Source organism: Elephas maximus, chromosome 22, assembly GCF_024166365.1.
Source record: "Elephas maximus indicus isolate mEleMax1 chromosome 22, mEleMax1 primary haplotype, whole genome shotgun sequence".
NCBI classification, from domain to species: Eukaryota; Metazoa; Chordata; class Mammalia; order Proboscidea; family Elephantidae; genus Elephas; species Elephas maximus.
In genome coordinates, this window is record NC_064840.1 from 25,597,004 (window position 1) to 25,616,033 (window position 19,030).

General features: G+C 42.2%; 1 protein-coding gene across 1 annotated transcript in view; it reads right to left on the minus strand.

Moving 5' to 3' along the window:
• Nucleotides 1-6,680: 6,680 nt before the first annotated feature.
• The window catches only part of LOC126065433 (oxysterol-binding protein 2-like), a 76,473-nt gene continuing 64,123 nt past the window's right edge, over nt 6,681-19,030 (minus strand). Inside the window, exons 4-5 of the mRNA XM_049865466.1 lie at nt 7,068-7,295; nt 6,681-6,903 (exon numbers count right to left, since the gene is read on the minus strand). Coding sequence (XP_049721423.1) covers nt 6,681-6,903; nt 7,068-7,295 — 451 coding nt within the window. The remainder of the gene's footprint in view (nt 6,904-7,067; nt 7,296-19,030) is intronic.

Here is a 19,030-nt window from a genome sequence, read left to right on the forward strand (position 1 = left end):
AACACCTATGCTCATCTAAAGACTTCACCAAAAGAGTAAAAAGACCACCTACAGATTGGGAAAAATTTTCAGTTATGACATCTCCGACCAGCGCCTGATCTCTAAAATCTATAGGATTCTGTTAAAACTCAACCACAAAAAGACAAACAACCCAATCAAAAAGTGGGCAAAGGATATGAACCTGCACTTCACTAAAGAAGATATTCAGGCAGCTAACAGATATGTGAGAAAATGCTCTCGATCATTAGCCATTAGAGAAATGCAAATTAAAACTACGATGGGATTCCATCTCATGCCAACAAGGCTGGCATTAATCCAAAAAACACAAAATAATAAATGTTGCAGAGGCCGCGGAGAGATTGGAACTTTTATACACTGCTGGTGGGAATGTAAAATGGTACAACCACTTTGGAAATCTATCTGGCGTTCTCTTAAAAAGTTAGAAATAGAACTACCATACAACCCAGAAATCCCACTTCTCAGAATATACCCTAGAGAAATAAGAGCCTTTACACGAACAGATATATGCACACCCATGTTTATTGTAGCACTGTTTACAATAGCAAAAACATGGAAGCAACCAAGGTCCATCAACAGATGAATGGTTAAATAAATTATGGTATATTCACACAATGGAATACTACGCACCTATAAAGAACAGTGAGGAATCTGTGAAACTTTTCATAACATGGAGGAATCTGGAAGGCATTATGCTGAGTGAAATTAGTCAGATGCAAAAGGACAAATATTGTATAAGGCCACTATGATAAGATCTTGAGAAATAGTATAAACTGAGAAGAACACATTCTTTTGTGGTTATGAGAGGGGGGAGGGAGGGGGGGTGGGAGAGGGCTATTTACTGATTAGTTAGTAGATAAGAACTACTTTAGGTGAAGGTCAGTGGAGCAAGGGCGGGGGATTGGGGACTATGGCTTAAGGGGACTTCTAAGTCAACTGGCAAAATAAATTCTATTAAGAAAACATTCTGCATCCCACTTTGAAGTGTGGCGTCTGGAGTCTTAAATGCTAACAAGCGGCCATCTAAGATGCATCAATTGGTCTCAACCCGCCTGGATCAAAGGAGAATGAAGAACACCAAGGTCACATGATAACTATGAGCACGAGACAGAAAGGGCCACATGAACTAGAGACTTACATCAGCCTGAGACCACAGGAACTAGATAGTGCCCAGCCACAACTGATGACTGCCCTGACAGGCAGCACAACAGAGAACCCCTGAGGGAGCAGGAGAACAGTGGGATGCAGACCCCAAATTCTCATAAAAAGACCAGACTTAACGGTCTGACTGAGACTAGAAGAATCCTGGTGGTCATGGTCCCCAAACCTTCTGTTGGCCCAGGACAAGAACCATTCCCGAAGACAACTCATCAGACATGGAAGGGACTGGACAATGGGTTGGAGAGAGATGCTGATGAAGAGTGAGCTACTTGTATCGGGTGGACACTTGAGACTGTGTTGGCATCTCCTGTCTGGAAGGGAGATGGGAGGGTAGAGAGGGTTAGAAACTGGCAAAATGGTCACGAAAGGAGAGACTGGAGGGAGGGAGCAGGCTGGCTCATTAGGTGGAGAGTAAATGGGAGTATGTAGTAAGGTGTATATAGGCTTATGTGTGAGAGACTGACTTGATTTGTAAACTTTCACTTAAAGCACAATAAAAATTATTAAAAAAAAATATGTGTCCACTTGGTTAGGCCATGTTTCCCAGTATTGTGTGGTTGTGCTCCATTTTGTGATTGTAATTTTATGTTAAAGAGGATTAGGGTGGCATTGTAATACCACCCTTACCCAGGTCACATCCCTGATCCAATGTAAAGGGAGTTTCCCTGGGGTGTGGCCTGCACCACCTTTTATCTCTCAAAAGGTAAAAAGGAAAGGGAAGCAAGCAGAAAGGAGGACCTCATACCACTAAGAAAGCAGTGCCAGGAGCAGACTACATCCTTTGGACCTGGGGTTCCTGCACAGAGAAGCTACTAGTCTGGGGGAAGATTGAAAGGAAGGCCAACAGAGAGAGAAAGCCTTCCCCTGAAGCTGACACCCTGAATTTGGGCTTTTAGCCTACTTTACTGTGAAGAAATAAATTTATCTTTGTTAAAAACCATCCACTTTTGGTATTCCTGTTATAGCAGCACTAGAAAGCTAAGACAGAATTTGGTACCAGGAGTGCAGTGCTCCTATAACAGATATCTAAAACATGGAAGTGGTTTTTAAACTGTGAATGGATAGAGAACCAGCAGTGGTAGAGAACCTACAGAGGCAGAGAAGCAGCAGCTGCAGAGAAGCAGCAGTAGCAGAACCAGGAGACCAGTGTGAGAGGGCGCTTGAGCCAACTCACAGAGTGAGAGAGCTGAGCACCTGTGCGCAGGAGGCTTCCTGGCAGAGTGGGGTTCTTCTAAGCACTAATTGGTGGAGCTACTGAGCTTTGGAACACTTGCCCCAGCAGGGCAGATGCGGGTGTGAGGCCTGAGGAGCCAAGAGGCCAAGAAACCAGGAAGTAGAAGCTGAAGAGCCAAAGAAGCTGAACTGCCTCAGCCTCAAAAAGTAAGGCCTTGACTTCAAGGGTTTGAAAGGGTGGAGCCACGGCCTCTGGTGTTTCTAAGGGTGGAATCGCCATTCAGGTGGACTAGGACAATGGTGCACCTAAAGCTGAGGGAGTAGAGTTGCTGTCCCAGTGGGCCTGGAAGGCGGAGCTGAAGCCCAGGGTCAAGGAGCCTCTACTCAGAATCCAGAGAGTGTGGCCAACAGCTAGAATTTGGAGGGCAGGGCCATTGTGTAAATTGTCTCAGAGAACAGAGGATTATTTTCAAAGCCTTGAGAGTTAATGTAACGTGTTCTGCTGACTTGCTTGGTGCCTGCCTGTTTTTCCTTCTTTTCCTCCGGTTTCTCCCATTTCTAATGGAAACTTCTAGCTTGTGCCTGTTCTGCCATTGTACCTTTAGAAGAAGATAACTTGTATTCTAGATTTCACAGATCAACAGGAATTTTTGGGTTTTGGACTTGGAGTTAAGACTTCTGCTATGATATGATGGGGTGAATATGTTTTGCATGTTGCAAGGTGGAATGTCATGGATTGAATTGTGTCCCCTAAAAATATGTGTCCACTTGGTTAGGCCATGATTCCCAGTATTGTGTGGTTGTCCTCCATTGGCATTGTAACACCACTGTTACTCAGGTCACATCCCTGATTCAATGTGTGGCCTGCACCACCTTTTATCTCTCAAGAGATAAAAGGGAAAGGGAATAGAGCAGAGAGGGGGACCTCATACCACCAAGAAAGCAGTGCCAGGAGCACAACGTATCCTTTGGACCCTGGGTTCCTGCTCAGAGAAGCTCCTAGTCCGGGGGAAGACTGATGAGAAGGCCAACAGAGAGAGAAAGCATTCTCCTGAAGTTGATGCCCTGAATTTGGACTTTTAGCCTACTTTACTGTGAAGAAATAAATTCCTCCATTCATGGTATTTTTGTTACAGCAGCACTAGATAACTAAGACATTTGGTCATTTGTATATTTCTAGGAATTTTTCCATTTCATCTAGGCTGTCTAATTTGTTGGCATACAACTGTCCATAGTTTTCTCTTCTAATTCTTTTCATTTCTGTCAGATTAGTAGTAATTTCTCACTTTCTTTTCTGATTTTAGTCATTTGAGTTTATCTCTTTTTTCCTTAGTCTAGCTAAATATTTGTCAATTTAATTGTTCTTTCAAAGAGCCAACTTTTGCTTTCATTGATTCTATTGTTTTTCTGTTCTCTATTTCATTTATCTCCAATATAATCTTTATTATTTCCTTTCTTCTGCTATTTTTGGGTTTAGTTTTCTTTTTTTCTAGTTCCTTAAGGTATAAAGTTAGGTTATTGATTGATTGATTTTCTGTTTTAATGTAGGCATTTACAGCTATTAATTTCCCTCTAAGCATTGCTTTAACTGTATCCTGTAAATTTTAGTGTTTTGTTTTCATTAATCTCAAGGTATTTTTCTAATTTCCCTGGGATTTCTTCTTTGACCTATTGGTTGTTTAAGAATGTATTTTCCACATATTCATGAATTTTCCAGTTTTCCTTCTGTTATTGATTTCCAGTTTCATTCCACTGTGGTCAAATACTTTGTATGACTTCAATATTTTTAAATTTGTTGAGACTTGTTTTATGGCCGAACATACGGTCTATCCTAGAGAATGGTCCATGTTAACTTGAGGAGAATGTGTATTCTGCCGTTGTTAGGTGGAGTGTTCTGTTAGGTATAGTTGACTTGTAGCATCCAAGAGTTTTAAGCAGGGCAGGGACATAGTTAAATTTCTATTTTAACACGTTCCTCTGGCTGCTATCTGAAGAACTGACTAAAGGCAGGAAGACAGTGGGAAGGCTGTTACAGACATCCAGGTAAGAAGGAATGGTACCTGGATTAAGGGGCAGAAGAAAAGCTGGAGACCAGCACATGATTTCAAGAGATAATGGAATTAAGAAGTAGGCTTCCTACTGGATGAGATACAGTCCACAGTCCAGAAAGCGACAGAAGACCACAGATCATCCACAGGAGTCTGTCTGGAGCACTGTTTATGCCCTTTGACCTACCTGGCTGCCCTCTGCCAGGCCCAGGGAGAGGCACACCAAGTAGTGTTCTCTAACTCAGGCTTACCCCAAGCTGGTTCCAGGACAGGTGAAAAGTTAAAAACCACAACTCTCTGACATCAGCCAGAGAACTGTGGGAGGAGGAACTTGCCTTGCAGAGAAGGCTACTACAAGGTCATTTTTCAAGAAATAATTTTTCAAGAAATAATAAATTTTCAAGAAATAATTTTTCAAGAAATAATCAGGCGGTCCCAATCTTTCCATAAATGTGAAGTACTTGTCTGAAAGCTTCTCCTTCACAGATATCAGTTCATTTGAGTTTCAAACTGCCAAAAGGAGAGGAAACCTGTCATTCCTCACTGACACTTAGCATATGCCACCTTGAATTGTACCTGAATACTTGTCTCTGTCCTATGTCCCTACCCAGAAGGCTAGCCGCTTGGGCACACAAGTAATGGGCTGCATCTTCAGTCCCTGAGCATGTGGGAGGGGCACAAAATGAGGGAAGGTAAGCCTGAGGCTGCTCCTGCAGGGGCCCTTACCTCCCCTGGAGGAAGCCCAGACTAGGAGTCTCTAGGACTGGCCAGCCGGGTTAGCAAATACTTCCTTCCCTGCTGCAAAAGAAATCACTTCTGGCTGGCTGTTCCAGGAAAATTGCTCCAGAGTGACTATTTCAATAAATGCTAGCTGCTAAGCTATTTTCAGGAAATTCCTAGAAAAACAAGCAATTTTGTTTTCAAAACTTAGAAAGGAGAAGCCGGAAAGAGGAAGCTGGTTTTCCCATGAGAGTAGTGCCCCCTCAATTGATCAACATGGTTGTCCTGAGCCCAGCCACACTGTGAATTGTCATTTGCCACAATGGCTTTCCCCACAGCCATGCAAACTGAGATCACAGGTGATTCATCAGCCCAGGCTGGGCCAGGGCCCTGCCTGGGATGGCTCCAACACCCTTCTTCACCAGAAAATCAGGTGATATCCCGGGGACCACTTGCCAAGCTCAGCATCACTGCTGACACACCAGAGCTAAGTGAGTGCTCACCCCAGGGAGACCAGTCACTGCAGTCCAGACCCATGCTCTAAACAGGTGAGACTGGAAAGCCAGGCTGATAGTTGATGCTCTTCATCACTCATTGAAAGCTAGTGCTGCGGGGAGACCTCCCAATGTGGGGAGACTATGTCATGGAGTCTCTCATCTTGCCTTATGCTACAGGTCCTTATACAGGATTCACTGTCTCCCCCACCAGCCTGGGAGATGATCCTGGAGTGCAGGGGCTGGGCCACATGCTCATTTATAACCCAGTCTCTCCAGAAAAACACAGAGATCTGTTGCAACATGCACCATTTTGCTTATAACTTCGGAAGGATCACAGCTTCCCAGCCCTGCTTCTCTGTGTGTGCAGGCCCTTTTTTTTTTTTTTTTACCAGTCAGAAATGTTTGCTATTGCTCTGGGCAGGCAACTCTATGGGGAGGCTGGCATTCTCACATACTGCGTGTGGGCGCCTAATGGTACAACTTCTATGGAAGGTAGTTTGATAATACCTCTCAGAATTATAAACGCACACTTCCACTGCCCCAGTGATTCCACTTCCTGGAAAGTACATTTCATTTATATTTGTACACCCATGAAATGAAGCATATGCAAGGTTATTCACTGCAGGATAGTATGTCACAGCCAGGTAAGAAAACAACCCAAATGTTCATCAACAGGCTACAGGTTAAAGAAACTATGGAACCTTCATACTATGAAATATTAAACTGTCATAAAAACAAAGTAGAAGCATTTTATATACTGATAGGGAAGTACTTCCAAAATACGCTGCTAAATGGAAAAAAAAAATCTAGGTGGGATATGGTACTTATTTTAAAATAAATATATATTTGAATATATATGAAAGACACAGGCACTGGTTGCCTCTGGGTGGAAGAACTAAGTAGGTGGGGACAGGAGTTAAAGGCAGACTTCACTACATAAGCTTTTGAAGCTGTTGGCTTGAAAACATTACGTTTAAAAACATAAAATTGTTCAAGTAAAAAATAAAATGTCTTGTTCAGGACTTCTGAGATGGGCTCCTGTCAGCTCTGGCAGCAGCTCTGGTTAATGATTTTCAGTCTCCACAATGGGACTGGGAAAACATTTGGCCCAAGGCACAGGTGCTCGAGCTCGAGTTCCCAGGGCCAACTGCTGCTTCTGAACTTGACCCACAGCAGCACTGAGGGCCTGCTGAAGTCCAACAGTGAACTTGTCCACAGAAAGGCACACACAGCTCCCGCCTACCACAAACACCTCCACCCGGAGAACTGGCAGCCACCCTTGACCACTGTGGCAGAAAGAAAGAACCCTCGCTGCTAAGGATGCCCAAGCTGAGTGGAAAGGGCAGATACACACACTTTGACCTTCCACAGGGTCTGGGCTAGCCTGGGTCTCCTGGCGACCACTGCCCACTCACACTGTCAATTCCCACACCTCCAGACCCACGCCCACCACACCACATGCTCACTACCTGAGTGGCTGTTCATCATGCGGACAGCCTTGGCCTTGGCCAGCTCCAGGGTGGTGATCCACTGCTGCCGCTCCACCTCCGAGCTGGCCTTGAGGTGGTAGGTCCTTGCTCCACTGGTCAGCAGGATGGTGCAAGAGTCCTCTGTGTCAATGTGTGCTGTGGACAGGTTGATGGTGCCCCGGCAGGTGTGGGCCATTTCACCCTGATTTCTGTACGATGCAAGAGAAGGGATGGTGTAAGGCTCCCAGATGGAAAAAATCCCTAAGGCAAATTCTAGAAAGCTCAGAATCCTAGAGCTGGGAGTCTGAGTTGGAGATGATGTCTATTGTGACTGATACTGGCCTGGTTAAGTGGCCTCTGAGGTCACATCTGCCCTCTGTGGAGAGCATAGCTGAGGGACGAGGGCCTGCATGGGTGCAACATGTGGGCATGCCCTCACAGAGGAGAGGAGTGCCTCCCAGGGTCCTGTAAGGCACAGCACACCTCTGACTCCATCCCAGGCTCTTTCCACTGTCTCAGGACTACGGAACAGATGAGATCTTGCAAGAAAACTGAGACTGGAGGCCCCAAGGGTGGATTCAGAGAACACCTCACCAGGAGTGACCTGGGAACAGCATTGCCCCGACACAGGTCTTTCACAACATCACTCTCAGTCACGAGACATGCAGAGTAAGGACGCCACCACTGCCCTCTGGCCCTGTCACAGTGAATAAGATGAAGGCACTTGCTGGGCTAATGCAGTGCTACCTCACGACAAGGGTTCCCTTTGCTGGTTACAAGATTATGTATCCAATGGTACCAAAATAAGGGGTAGTGGAGGTGGCTAAAGTATGTGCCATTGCTAACTGGGATCAGTTTCTGAAAACTGAGATCCAACTGTCTAACTCACTCCCTTAGACCCATGAAGGACGTTCAAACCCCCCACCACACACCAAAACTCTTCCCACAGAAGATGTTTGAAAAGGTTAGCACCTAACACTGCCAGCAGCAGGGGCTCATCTGGCAACTTTCCGCTGCCTTTAATGCTGATTTATGTCCTCTGGCTGTTTATCACTTGTTACTTTCGTGATTCTTTTACCAGTTCCAAAGTCAAACAACTTGAACTCAGTGAGGCACTCATCTTTCATTTCAGCAGCTGCTGCCTTTTCTGAGTCCCTCCTGCTTCAGTCACCTTCCTTAAAGAAGATGGTACAGTTTACACCTGAAGAAAAGCTCAGCTTTCAGGTGCTGGCAGCTTCCACTGGAGGAGACTCACTCTAAGTTACAGAACTGGCAAAGACGGACAGGCTGTGCTGGAAGCCTGATGTTTTAGATTTAAGGAAATTTCAGGCTAGAGACTGGTTGTTCAGGTGTTAAATACGGTAATGACACAATGCCCTAGATCAAAAAGAAGGGGGGGATGGACAGTGATCCAGGCAGAGGGAGCAGCAGGTACAAAGACCACGACGCAAGAAGGAGTTTACAGCTTTCAAGGAACAGAAAAAGGTTCTGTGTGATCTTAGCAATGAGAACAGGTGAGTCGATAAGAGAAAACTGAAGCTAAAAAATCAAGCAGGGACAAATGCAATCTCTCACAGGCCACATGAAGGATTTAGACTTTTAGCCTAAAACTAAAACAGTGGGCCTTCTGCTAATGTCAGCAGAGGTGGCCAAGTATTCCACCCCATGGAAAAATGGGGATTACAAGGGCCTTGTGCAGGGTGGGGGATTGGAGCCAGACCAGTGCTTGAACTCAGGGCTGGGCTGGAAGTTACCCAGCTGCTATCATATCAGACTATAACCCACAGACTAAAATAAATACCCACAAGTCCATACCAATATAAATAAATAATCGTAGGAATAAATAAATGAGGGAGAAGGGACAGCTCCTCCTTAACAAATGTAGGTGGAATGATAGAAATAGAAAAATCACTAAATGCAATGTGGGATCCTGGACTGGATCCTAAAATAGAGAAAAGACATTACTGGAAAAGTAGTGAACACTGAATAAAGTGTGGAGGTTAGTTAGTAGTATTGTAACAACACGAATTTCCTGGTTTTGATCACTGTACTATGGTTAGTTGTTAACATAAGGGGAAGCTTAGTGAAAGGTACATGGGAACTCTGTATTATGTTTATAACTTATATGTAAGTCTAAGTTATTTCAAAATAAAAGAAGTTTTAGAAAAAAATGCTGCTGTCACCTTCTGCATAGGGTCATAGGTGATATGGAGTCTTGAAGCCGGAACCTGAACTCGCCTGCCCTCAGGCTCAGTGCGACAGGATTGGAGATATTCCCAATGTCGCTCAAGAGCAAAAGCACCAAATATCATATGGCCTGGTTCTAGACAGCTCTGCAGGGGGCTAGGTAGAGGCACATCACTAGACTGAGAAGAATGATAGGTGAGGGTAAGGGAGTAAGGGAGAACCTCATAGTCAGGGTGAACCTGAAAACCAAAATTCAAAACCCGTCAAGAAACCCAGCGCTGGGCGGAGCCAAGATGGCAGAATAGACAGACGCTTACGTGGAGCCCTCTTTACAACAAAGACCGGAAAAAACAAGTGAAACGAGTATATTTGTGACAAGCTGGGAGCCCTGAGCATCAAAGGCAAGCTTAGACAATGAACTGAGGGGCAGGGGAAGGAAGAGACCGGTCAGAAGCGGAGAGGAGTTGCCGGACCTGAATCGCGGGGAGCCCTCAGGCACCATTCCTGGAGACGCGGGACAGCGGGTTGGTCCTAGCGTTCAGCCACAGTTTCCTCAGGGAGAAGCAGCCAGCCACACAGCCCACTCACACCTCCGGAACCTGAGCAGAAGGACGCTCTCGGCAAAAGCTAAGTACTTGCGTATATTTTACCGCACCCTCCCTGCCCCCGCCCCCAAGCCAGCTTCAGCTGCTGAATCCCTAGGCCTGAGATAGACCCTGGTGAGCACCTAGAGCCATCCTCCCGGCCTTGGGGAAGGAAAAAATTTCCAACTGGGGGGAAAAGATAATTTGCTAGCTCCATTAACCAGGGGGAGCTCAGGACAGAAGCGGCTCCTGTACAGGCATAAACCGTCGGTGGATCTTGAGCACCTTTCCCTTCTCCGTGGACCTGTGTGGGCCTATTTCGGGAGAATAGGCCCTTGTTGGTAAACTCCAACCATCTGAGCGGTGCGGTGGAGAGGTGGGTGTTTGACATTTGACATTGCTTTGCCTATTAAACAAGGTCCTCACCTACCCACGACACAGACCTAAGGACTGGTGGCTCCACTTGGGTCGCCCAGCCACCCGAGACAGGGATCCAGGGATAACTGGTACCTCCCAGTCCTTACAACAAAAACTTTGGGTGCCCATGGTCCCTCTGCAAAGCCCACCCACCAGCATGCTCTAGGGAACAGAGATGCGTTTTCCTCAGAGACACATGGGGGTCAGTTCTCAGCCCCCTGCCTTGTTCAGAGTGTGACCCCCTGCTGCAACCAGATACAGGTATATATACCAATCACCCCTGCCCCTCTAAGACTGTAGGACAGAGCCTGTACCACACACTTGATATCAGCTACCTAGAAACCTGAGCTGAATTCATACAAGAAAACTGAATGGACTCCTAGACTGATACACCTGATAGCAGCTCTAGCCAGCTGGGGACAGGACACCAGAGCTCCAAAGGCAAAAATAATCAAGGTAGTTCATTCAAGCAACCCAGAGGGGTATACCAAAACAAAACAAAGCAAGCAGCTACGACATAGTAAGCAAGCATAAACTAACACAATAACTTATAGATGGCTTGGAGACAATAGTCAATATCAAGTCACAAAAAGAAACAGGCCATGATCACCTCAACAGGCTCTCAAAACAAAGAATCCAGGGATCTTTTAGATGAAAGTGCATTCCTGGAATTACCAGATGCAGAATACAAAAGTTTAATATACAGAACCCTTCAAGACATCAAGAAGGAAACGAGGCAATACAGAGAACAAGCCAAGGAACACCCAGATAAAGCAACTGAGGAAATTAGAAAGATTATTCAGGAATAGAATGAAAAGTTTAATACGCTGGAAAAATCCATAGACAGCTATCAGAAATTCAGAAGATTAACAATAAAATTACAGAATTAGATAACTCGATAGAAAGTCAGAGGAGCAGAACTGAGCAAGTAGAAGCTAGAATTTCTGAACTCAAAGATAAATCACTTGGCACTAATATATGTGAAGAAAAATCAGATAAAAGAATTTTAAAAAACGAAGAAAACTTAAGAATCACGTGGGACTCTATCAAGAGAAATAACCTATGAGTGATTGGAGTACCAGAACAGGGAGGGATAACAGAAAATACAGAGAAAATTTTTGAGGATTTGTTGGCAGAAAACTTCCCTGATATTGTGAAAGATGAGAAGATATCCAACCAAGATGCTCATCGAACTCCATATAAGGCGGAACTTAAAAGAAAGTCACCAAGACATATTATAATCAAGTTTTCCAAAACCAAAGATAGACAATTATAAGAGCAGTGAGGGATAAAAGAAAAGTCACCTACAAGGGAGAGCCAATAAGAATAAGCTCGGACTACTCGGCAGACACCATGCAGGCAAGAAGGCAATGGGATGACATATTTAAAAAATTGAAGGAAAAAAATTGCCTGCCAAGAATCATATATCCATCAAAACTGTCTCTTAAATACGAAGGTGAAATTAAGACATTTCCAGATAAACACAAGTTGAGGGAATTCATATAAACCAAACCAAAACTATAAGAAATACTAAAGGGAGTTCTTTGGTTAGAAAATCAATAATATCAGGTATCAACCCAAGACTAGAACACTGGGCAGAGCAGCCAGAAGTCAACCCAGACACGGAAATCAAAAAAACAAACAAACAAAACAAGATTAAAAAGAAAAAGAAAAAAAAGCCCAACACAGGATAATGGCGATGTTATTATACAAAAGAAGAAAACATTAAAATAATAAAGAGGGACTAAGAAATGTAATTATACACCTTCCATATGGAGAGGAAGATACGGCGATACAAAGAAATAAAAGTTAGTTACAAATTTAGAAAAATAGGGGTAAATAATAAGGTAACCACAAAGGAGACAAACTATCCTACTCATCAAAATAAAATACAAGGGAAACATACAGACTTAGCAGAAACAAAATCAACAACAACAAATATGAGGAAAGGACAATATACAAAGAAAATCTACTCAGCACATAAAATCAAGTGGGAAAAAGAAGCTGTCAACACACAAAAAAAGACATCAAAATGATAGCACTAAATTCATACCTATCCATAATTACCCTGAATGTAAATGGACTAAATGCACCAATAAAGAGACAGAGTGGCAGAATGGATTAAAAAACAAGATCCGTCTATATGCTGCCTACAAGAGACACATCTTAGACTTAGAGGCACAAACAAACTAAAACTCAAAGGATGGAAAAAAATATATCAAGCAAACAACAATCAAAAAAGAGCAGGAGTGGCAATATTAATTTCTGACAAAATAGACTTTAAAGCTAAATCCATCAGAAAGGATAAGGAAGGATGCTATATAATGATTAAAGGGACAATACACCAAGAAGATATAACCATATTAAATATTTATGCACCCAATGACAGGGCTGCAAGATACATAAAACAAACTCTATCAGCATTGAAAAGTGAGACAGACAGCTCCAAATAATAGTAGGAGGCTTCAACACACCACTTTCAGTGAAGGACAGGACAACCAGGAAGAAGCTCAATAAAGACACAGAAGATCTAAATGCCACAATCAACCAACTTGACCTCGTAGACATATACAAAACATTCCACCCAACAGCAACCAACTATACTTTCTTTTCTAGTGCACATGGAACATTCTCTGGAATAGACCACATATTAGGTCATAAAGCAAGCCTTAGCAGAATCCAAAATATTGAAATATTACAAAGCATCTTCTCTGACCATAAGGCCATAAAAGTGGAAATCAATAACAGGAAAAGCAGGGAAAAGAAATCAAATACTTGGAAACTGAAGAATACCCTGCTCAAAAAAGACTGGATTATAGAAGACATTAAGGATGGAATAAAGAAATACATAGAATCCAATGAGAATGAAAACACTTCCTATCAAAACCTTTGGGACACAGCAAAAGCGGTGCTCAGAGGCCCATTTATGTCAATAAATGCACACATTCAAAAAGAAGAAAGGGCCAAAAATCAAAGAACTATCCCTACAACTTGAATAAATAGAAACAGCAACAAAATAAACCCACAGGCACCAGAAGAAAACAAATAATAAAAATTAGAGCTGAACTAAATGAAACAGAAAACAGAAAAACAAGACCAAAAGCTGTTTTTTTGAAAAACTCAACAAAATTGATAAACCACTGGCCAAACGGACAAAAGAAAAACGGGAGAGGAAGCAAATAACCCGAATAAGAAATGAGACAAGCGATATTACAACAGACCCAACTGAAATTAAAAGAATCGTATCAGATTTTTTTTTCAGAATTACAATGAAAACCTATACTCAAACAAATTTGAAAACTAGAATGGATAAATTCTTAGAAACACACTACCTACCTAAACTAACACAAACAGAGGTAGAAGAGCTAAATAGACCCATAACAAAAGAAGAGACTGAAAAGGCAATCAAAAAACTCCCAACAAAAAAAAAAGCCCTGGTCCTTATGGCTTCACTGCAGAGTTCTACCAAACTTTCAGAGAAGAGTTAACACCACTACTACTAAAGGTATTTCAGAGCATAGAAAAGGATGGAATACTACCAAACTTATTCTACAAAGCCACCCTGTCCCTGATACCAAAGCCAGGTAAAGACACCACAAGAAAAGAAAATTATAGAGCTATATCCCTCATGAATGTAGATGCAAAAATCCACAACAAAATTCTAGCCAATAGAATTCAACAACATATCAAAAAAATAATTCACCGTGACCAAGTGGGATTCATACTAGATATGTCGGGATGGTTCAACATTAGAAAAACAATTAATGTAATCCACCTCATAAATAAAACTAAAGATAAGAATCACATGATTTTAACAATTGACACAGAAAAGGCATTTGACAAAGTTCAACACTCATTCACGATAAAAACTCTCAGCAAAATAGGAATAGAAGGAAAATTTCTCAGCATAATAAAGGGCATTTATACAAAGCCAACAGCCAACATCACTCTAAATGAAGACAGCCTGAAAACATTCCCATTGAGATTGGGAACCAGACAAGGATGCCCTTTATCACCGCTCTTATTCAACACTGTGCTAGAGGTCCTAGCCAGAGCAATTAGGCTAGATAAAGAAATAAAGGGCATCCAGATTGGCAAGGAAGAAGTAAAAGTATCTCTATTTGCAGATGACATGATCTTATACACAGAAAACCCTAAGGAATCCTCAAGAAAACTACTGAAACTAATAGAAGAGTTCAGCAGAGTATCGGGATACAAGATAAACATACAAAAATCAGTTGGATTCCTCTACATCAACAAAAAGAACATTGAAGAGGAAATGAAATCAATGCCATTTACAGTAGCCCCCAAGAAGATAGAATACTTAGGAATAAATCTTACCAGAGATGTTAAAAGACTTATACAAAGAAAACTACAGTACAGTTCTGCAAGAAACCAAAAGAGACTTACATAAGTGGAAGAACATACCTTGCTCATGGACAGGAAGACTTAACATTATAAAAATGTCTATTCTACCAAAAGCGATCTATACGTTTAATGCAATTCCGATTCAAATCCCAAGGACATTCTTTTAATGAGATAGAGAAACAAATCACCAATTTCATATGGACGGGAAAGAGGGCCCGGATAAATAATGCATTACTGAAAAAGAAGAACAAAGTGGGAGGCCTTACTTTACCTGATTTTAGAACCTATTATACCACCACAGCAGTCAAAACAGCCTGGTACTGGTACAACAACAGAGATCCATGGACCAATGGAACAGAATTGAGAATCCAGACATAAATCCATCCACATATGAGTAGTTGATATTTGATAAAGGTCCCAAATCAGTTAAATGGGGAAAAGACAGTCTTTTTAACAAATGGTGCTGGCAGAACTGGATATCCATCTGCAACAAAATGAAACAAGACCCATACCTCACTCCATGCACAAAAATTAACTCAAAATGGATCAAAGACCTAAATATAAAATCTAAAACAATAAAGATCATGGAAGAAAAAATAGGGACAACATTAGAAGCCCTAATACATGGTATAAACGGTATAGAAAACATTTTAAAGAACGTGGAAGAAAAATTAGATAACTGGGAGCTCCTAAAAATCAAACACTTATGCTCATCCAAAGACTTCCACAAAAGAGTAAAAAGACTACCCACAGACTGGGAAAAAGTTTTTAGCTATGACATTTCTGATCAGCACCTGATCTCTAAAATCTACATCATACTGCAGAAACTCAACTGCAAAAAGAAAAATAACCCAATTTAAAAATGGGCAAAAGATATGAATACACACTTCATTAAAAAAGACATTCAGGTAGCTAACAGATACATGAGGAAATGTTCACGAATCATTAACCATTAGAGAAACGCAGATCAAAATTACAATGAGATTTCATTTCACTCCAACAAGGCTGGCATGAATCCAAAAATCACATAATAATAAATGTTGGAGAGGTTGTGGAGAGATTGGAACACTTCTACGTTGCTGGTGGGAATGTCAAATGGTACAACCACTTTGGAAATCGATTTGGCGTTTCCTTAAAAAGTTAGAAATAGAACTATCATACAGTCCAGCAATCCCACTCCTTGGAATATATCCTAGAGAAATAAGAGCCTTTACACGAACAGATATATGCACACCCATGTTTACTGCAGCACTGTTTACAATAGCAAAAACATGGAAGCAACCAAGGTGCCCACCAACGGATAAACGGATAAATAAATTATGGTATATTCACACAATGGAATACTACGCATCGATAAAGAACAATGAGGAATCTGTGAAACATTTCATAACATGGAGGAACCTGGAAGGCATTATACTGAGTGAAATTCGTCAGTTGCAAAAGGACAAATATTGTATAAGACCACTATTATAAGAACTTGAGAAATAGTTTAAACTGAGAAAAAAACATTCTTTTGTGGTTATGAGAGGGGGGATAGTAGATAACAACTACTTTAGGTGAAGGGAAAGACAGCACACAATACAGGGGAAGTCAGCACAGCTGGACTAAACCAAAAGCAAAGACGTTTCCTGAATAAACTGAATGCTTCAAAGGCCAGCATAGCAGGGGCAGGGGTCTGGGGACCATGGTTTCAGGCGACATCTAAGTCAATTGGCATAATAAAATCTATTAACAAAACATTCTGCATCCCACTTCGAAGAGTGGCATCTGGGGTCTTAAACGCTAGCAAGCAGCCATCTAAGATGCATCAATTGGTCTCAACCCACCTGGATCAAAGGAGAATGAAGAACACCAAGGACATAAGGTGATTACGAGCCCAAGAGACAGAACCAGAGACTACATCATCCTGAGACCAGAAGAACTAGATGGTGCCCAGCTAAAACCAATGACTACCCTGGCAGGGAACACAACAGAGAACCCCTGAGGGCGCAGGAGAGCAGTGGAATGCAGACCCCAAATTCTCATAAGACCAGACCTAATGGTCTGACTGAGACTGGAAGGACCCCGGTGGTCATGGCCCCCAGACCTTCTATTGGCCCAGGACAGGAACCATTCCCGAAGCCAACTCTTCAGACATGGATTGGACTGGACAATGGGTTGGAGAGGGATGCTGGCGAGGAGTGAACTTCTTAGATCAGGTGGACACTTGAGACTATGTTGGCATCTCCTGCCTGGAGGGGAGATGAGAGGGTAGAGGGGGTTAGAAGCTGGCGAAAAGGACACGAAAAGTGAGAGTGGAGGGAAAGAGCAGGCTGTCTCATTTAGGGGAGAGTAACTGGGAGTGTGTAGCAAGGTGTATATGGGTTTTTGTGTGAGAGATTGACTTGATTTGTAAATTTTCACTTAAACCACAATAAAAATTATTAAAAAAAAGAAGAAAACCAGTGCTAATAAAGATACCAATGAAGTCAATGATCAGAAGGTGAATCACTTCAGACAAGACAGAACAAATGGGCCAATATGAAAAAAAAATTAACATAAATAGATTTAGGCTTCTTAAAGTTAAATTTTTTTTTTTAAAGGTAAAGGAATAGCATCCGTAAAAGGAGCAAAAAATTATGAAACAAAAGCAGATAAAATGAAACAATAACTGGTAGACATGAAAAAGTCACAAGAGAATTTCGGGTAATGAAAATATAGTAGATAAGCTTTACCAGTCAAAAAAGTGTCAACCAGCATCCAAATCTAAAGTGAAACTTTACTTGTTGTAATAGGGTTACTTTTTATTAAGGGTCTTCATGAAGTAGCTTTTCCGGTTTTACTTTTCTGCATTATTTGAAAGAAATTATGTAGCGGCATATGTGAATTTCGGGATTAAATCAGTTGCCATTGAGTCAATTCCAACTCATGGTGACCCCATGGTTTATCCCACGTGTGTCAGAGTAGATCTGTGCTCCACAGGGTTTTCAATGGCTGATTTTCAGAAGTAGATGACTAGGCCTTTCGTCCAAGGTGCTTTTGAATGGACTAAAACCAACCAAAGCCAAACTCACTGCTGTCAAGTCGATTCCAACTCATAGCTACCCCATATGGTTTCCAAGGTGTAAACCTCTACGGAAGTAGATTGTCACATTTTTCTCCCGAGGAAGGAGCTGATGATGGTTTCAAACCACCGACTATTTGGTTAGCAGTCGACTGATTTAGGGTACACTAAACACCCCTTAAAATTACCAAGGTCCAATGTATTTTCCGGCCTTGGAATTTAGATCTGCTCTTTTTAAATTTCATTTAGGCATTTTGAATTCAATCCATTCTTCACTAGTAGCCAAAGTGGTATTTTTTTGTCCTGCTTATTCAGTTTCTAAAAATTTTAATGGCTTCCAACTCAGTTCTGAAAGGGCCTAAAATTCAGGGAAATATTCTAAAATTTGGGTTTCTGTTTGGGAATGGTGCAGTTGCCCATGTTGTGTAGTGTTTTGTTTCTCTCATGGCTGAGCTCTACTGGGGCAACCCTCTCTGTGATGATCAACTTTCCAAAGTCTTCCAACAGCCCAGATGACGGAGAAGGTAAAGTCCCACTCACAGGATACTGTGCAACTGTGGAAACACCTTTCTCCCAGGACTTTTTGAGGTAAGCAGAAACCCAGAACTATCTATTCTCACTGAGCCCTGAGAAGTTTCAGTGGCCTCATTACCACAAGACAAACCAGGCCATGTCTTACGGCCTCCCAGTCATATTAGAACTCACATTCAGCACACATGATCATGTATCTGCCGCCACTTTTTAAGGATATATGCTTTGAGATATTACTTCAATATCCGGTGGATATTCGATGTATTTAAGGACAAGTTGAAACAAATATGAAACACCTATAGTAAAATTTAACTGCAAGAAAGATTACCAGCTACTGCAACCAATATCCTTCGAAGTGAGCCACGGCAATTCACAACACCAAATAATACTCAGCAATAACCATGGTCACGCTTTTGTCTCTGCCAAGAACATTAGCTATAAGTACTTGGTAGCCAGTAATAGTTAATGTACCACTTTCTAAGCCATGGAGACCAACCGAAGACATGAACTTACTTTGGTTAGTGACTAACTCATCTGAACTGGACATCAACCTGTACACCATCTCAGAGTCCCTTCACCACCTCCCCCTTTTCCTCTCTTGGTGCCCCATTTGGGCTAAGTTGCTCTTTCATTTCTGGACTTGGAAGAAGTACCACATCTCAGAATCTGGCTTCCAGAGTGGCTACCAAGAAGCTGGAATTTTGCAATCCACTTGTGTGGGAGAGTTAGTATCTCACACGTTAAACAATAACCAATGGGAAATGGGGGATAAACGAAAACTGGGCAGGTAAATAGCCCCACATTTTTCCCCTCT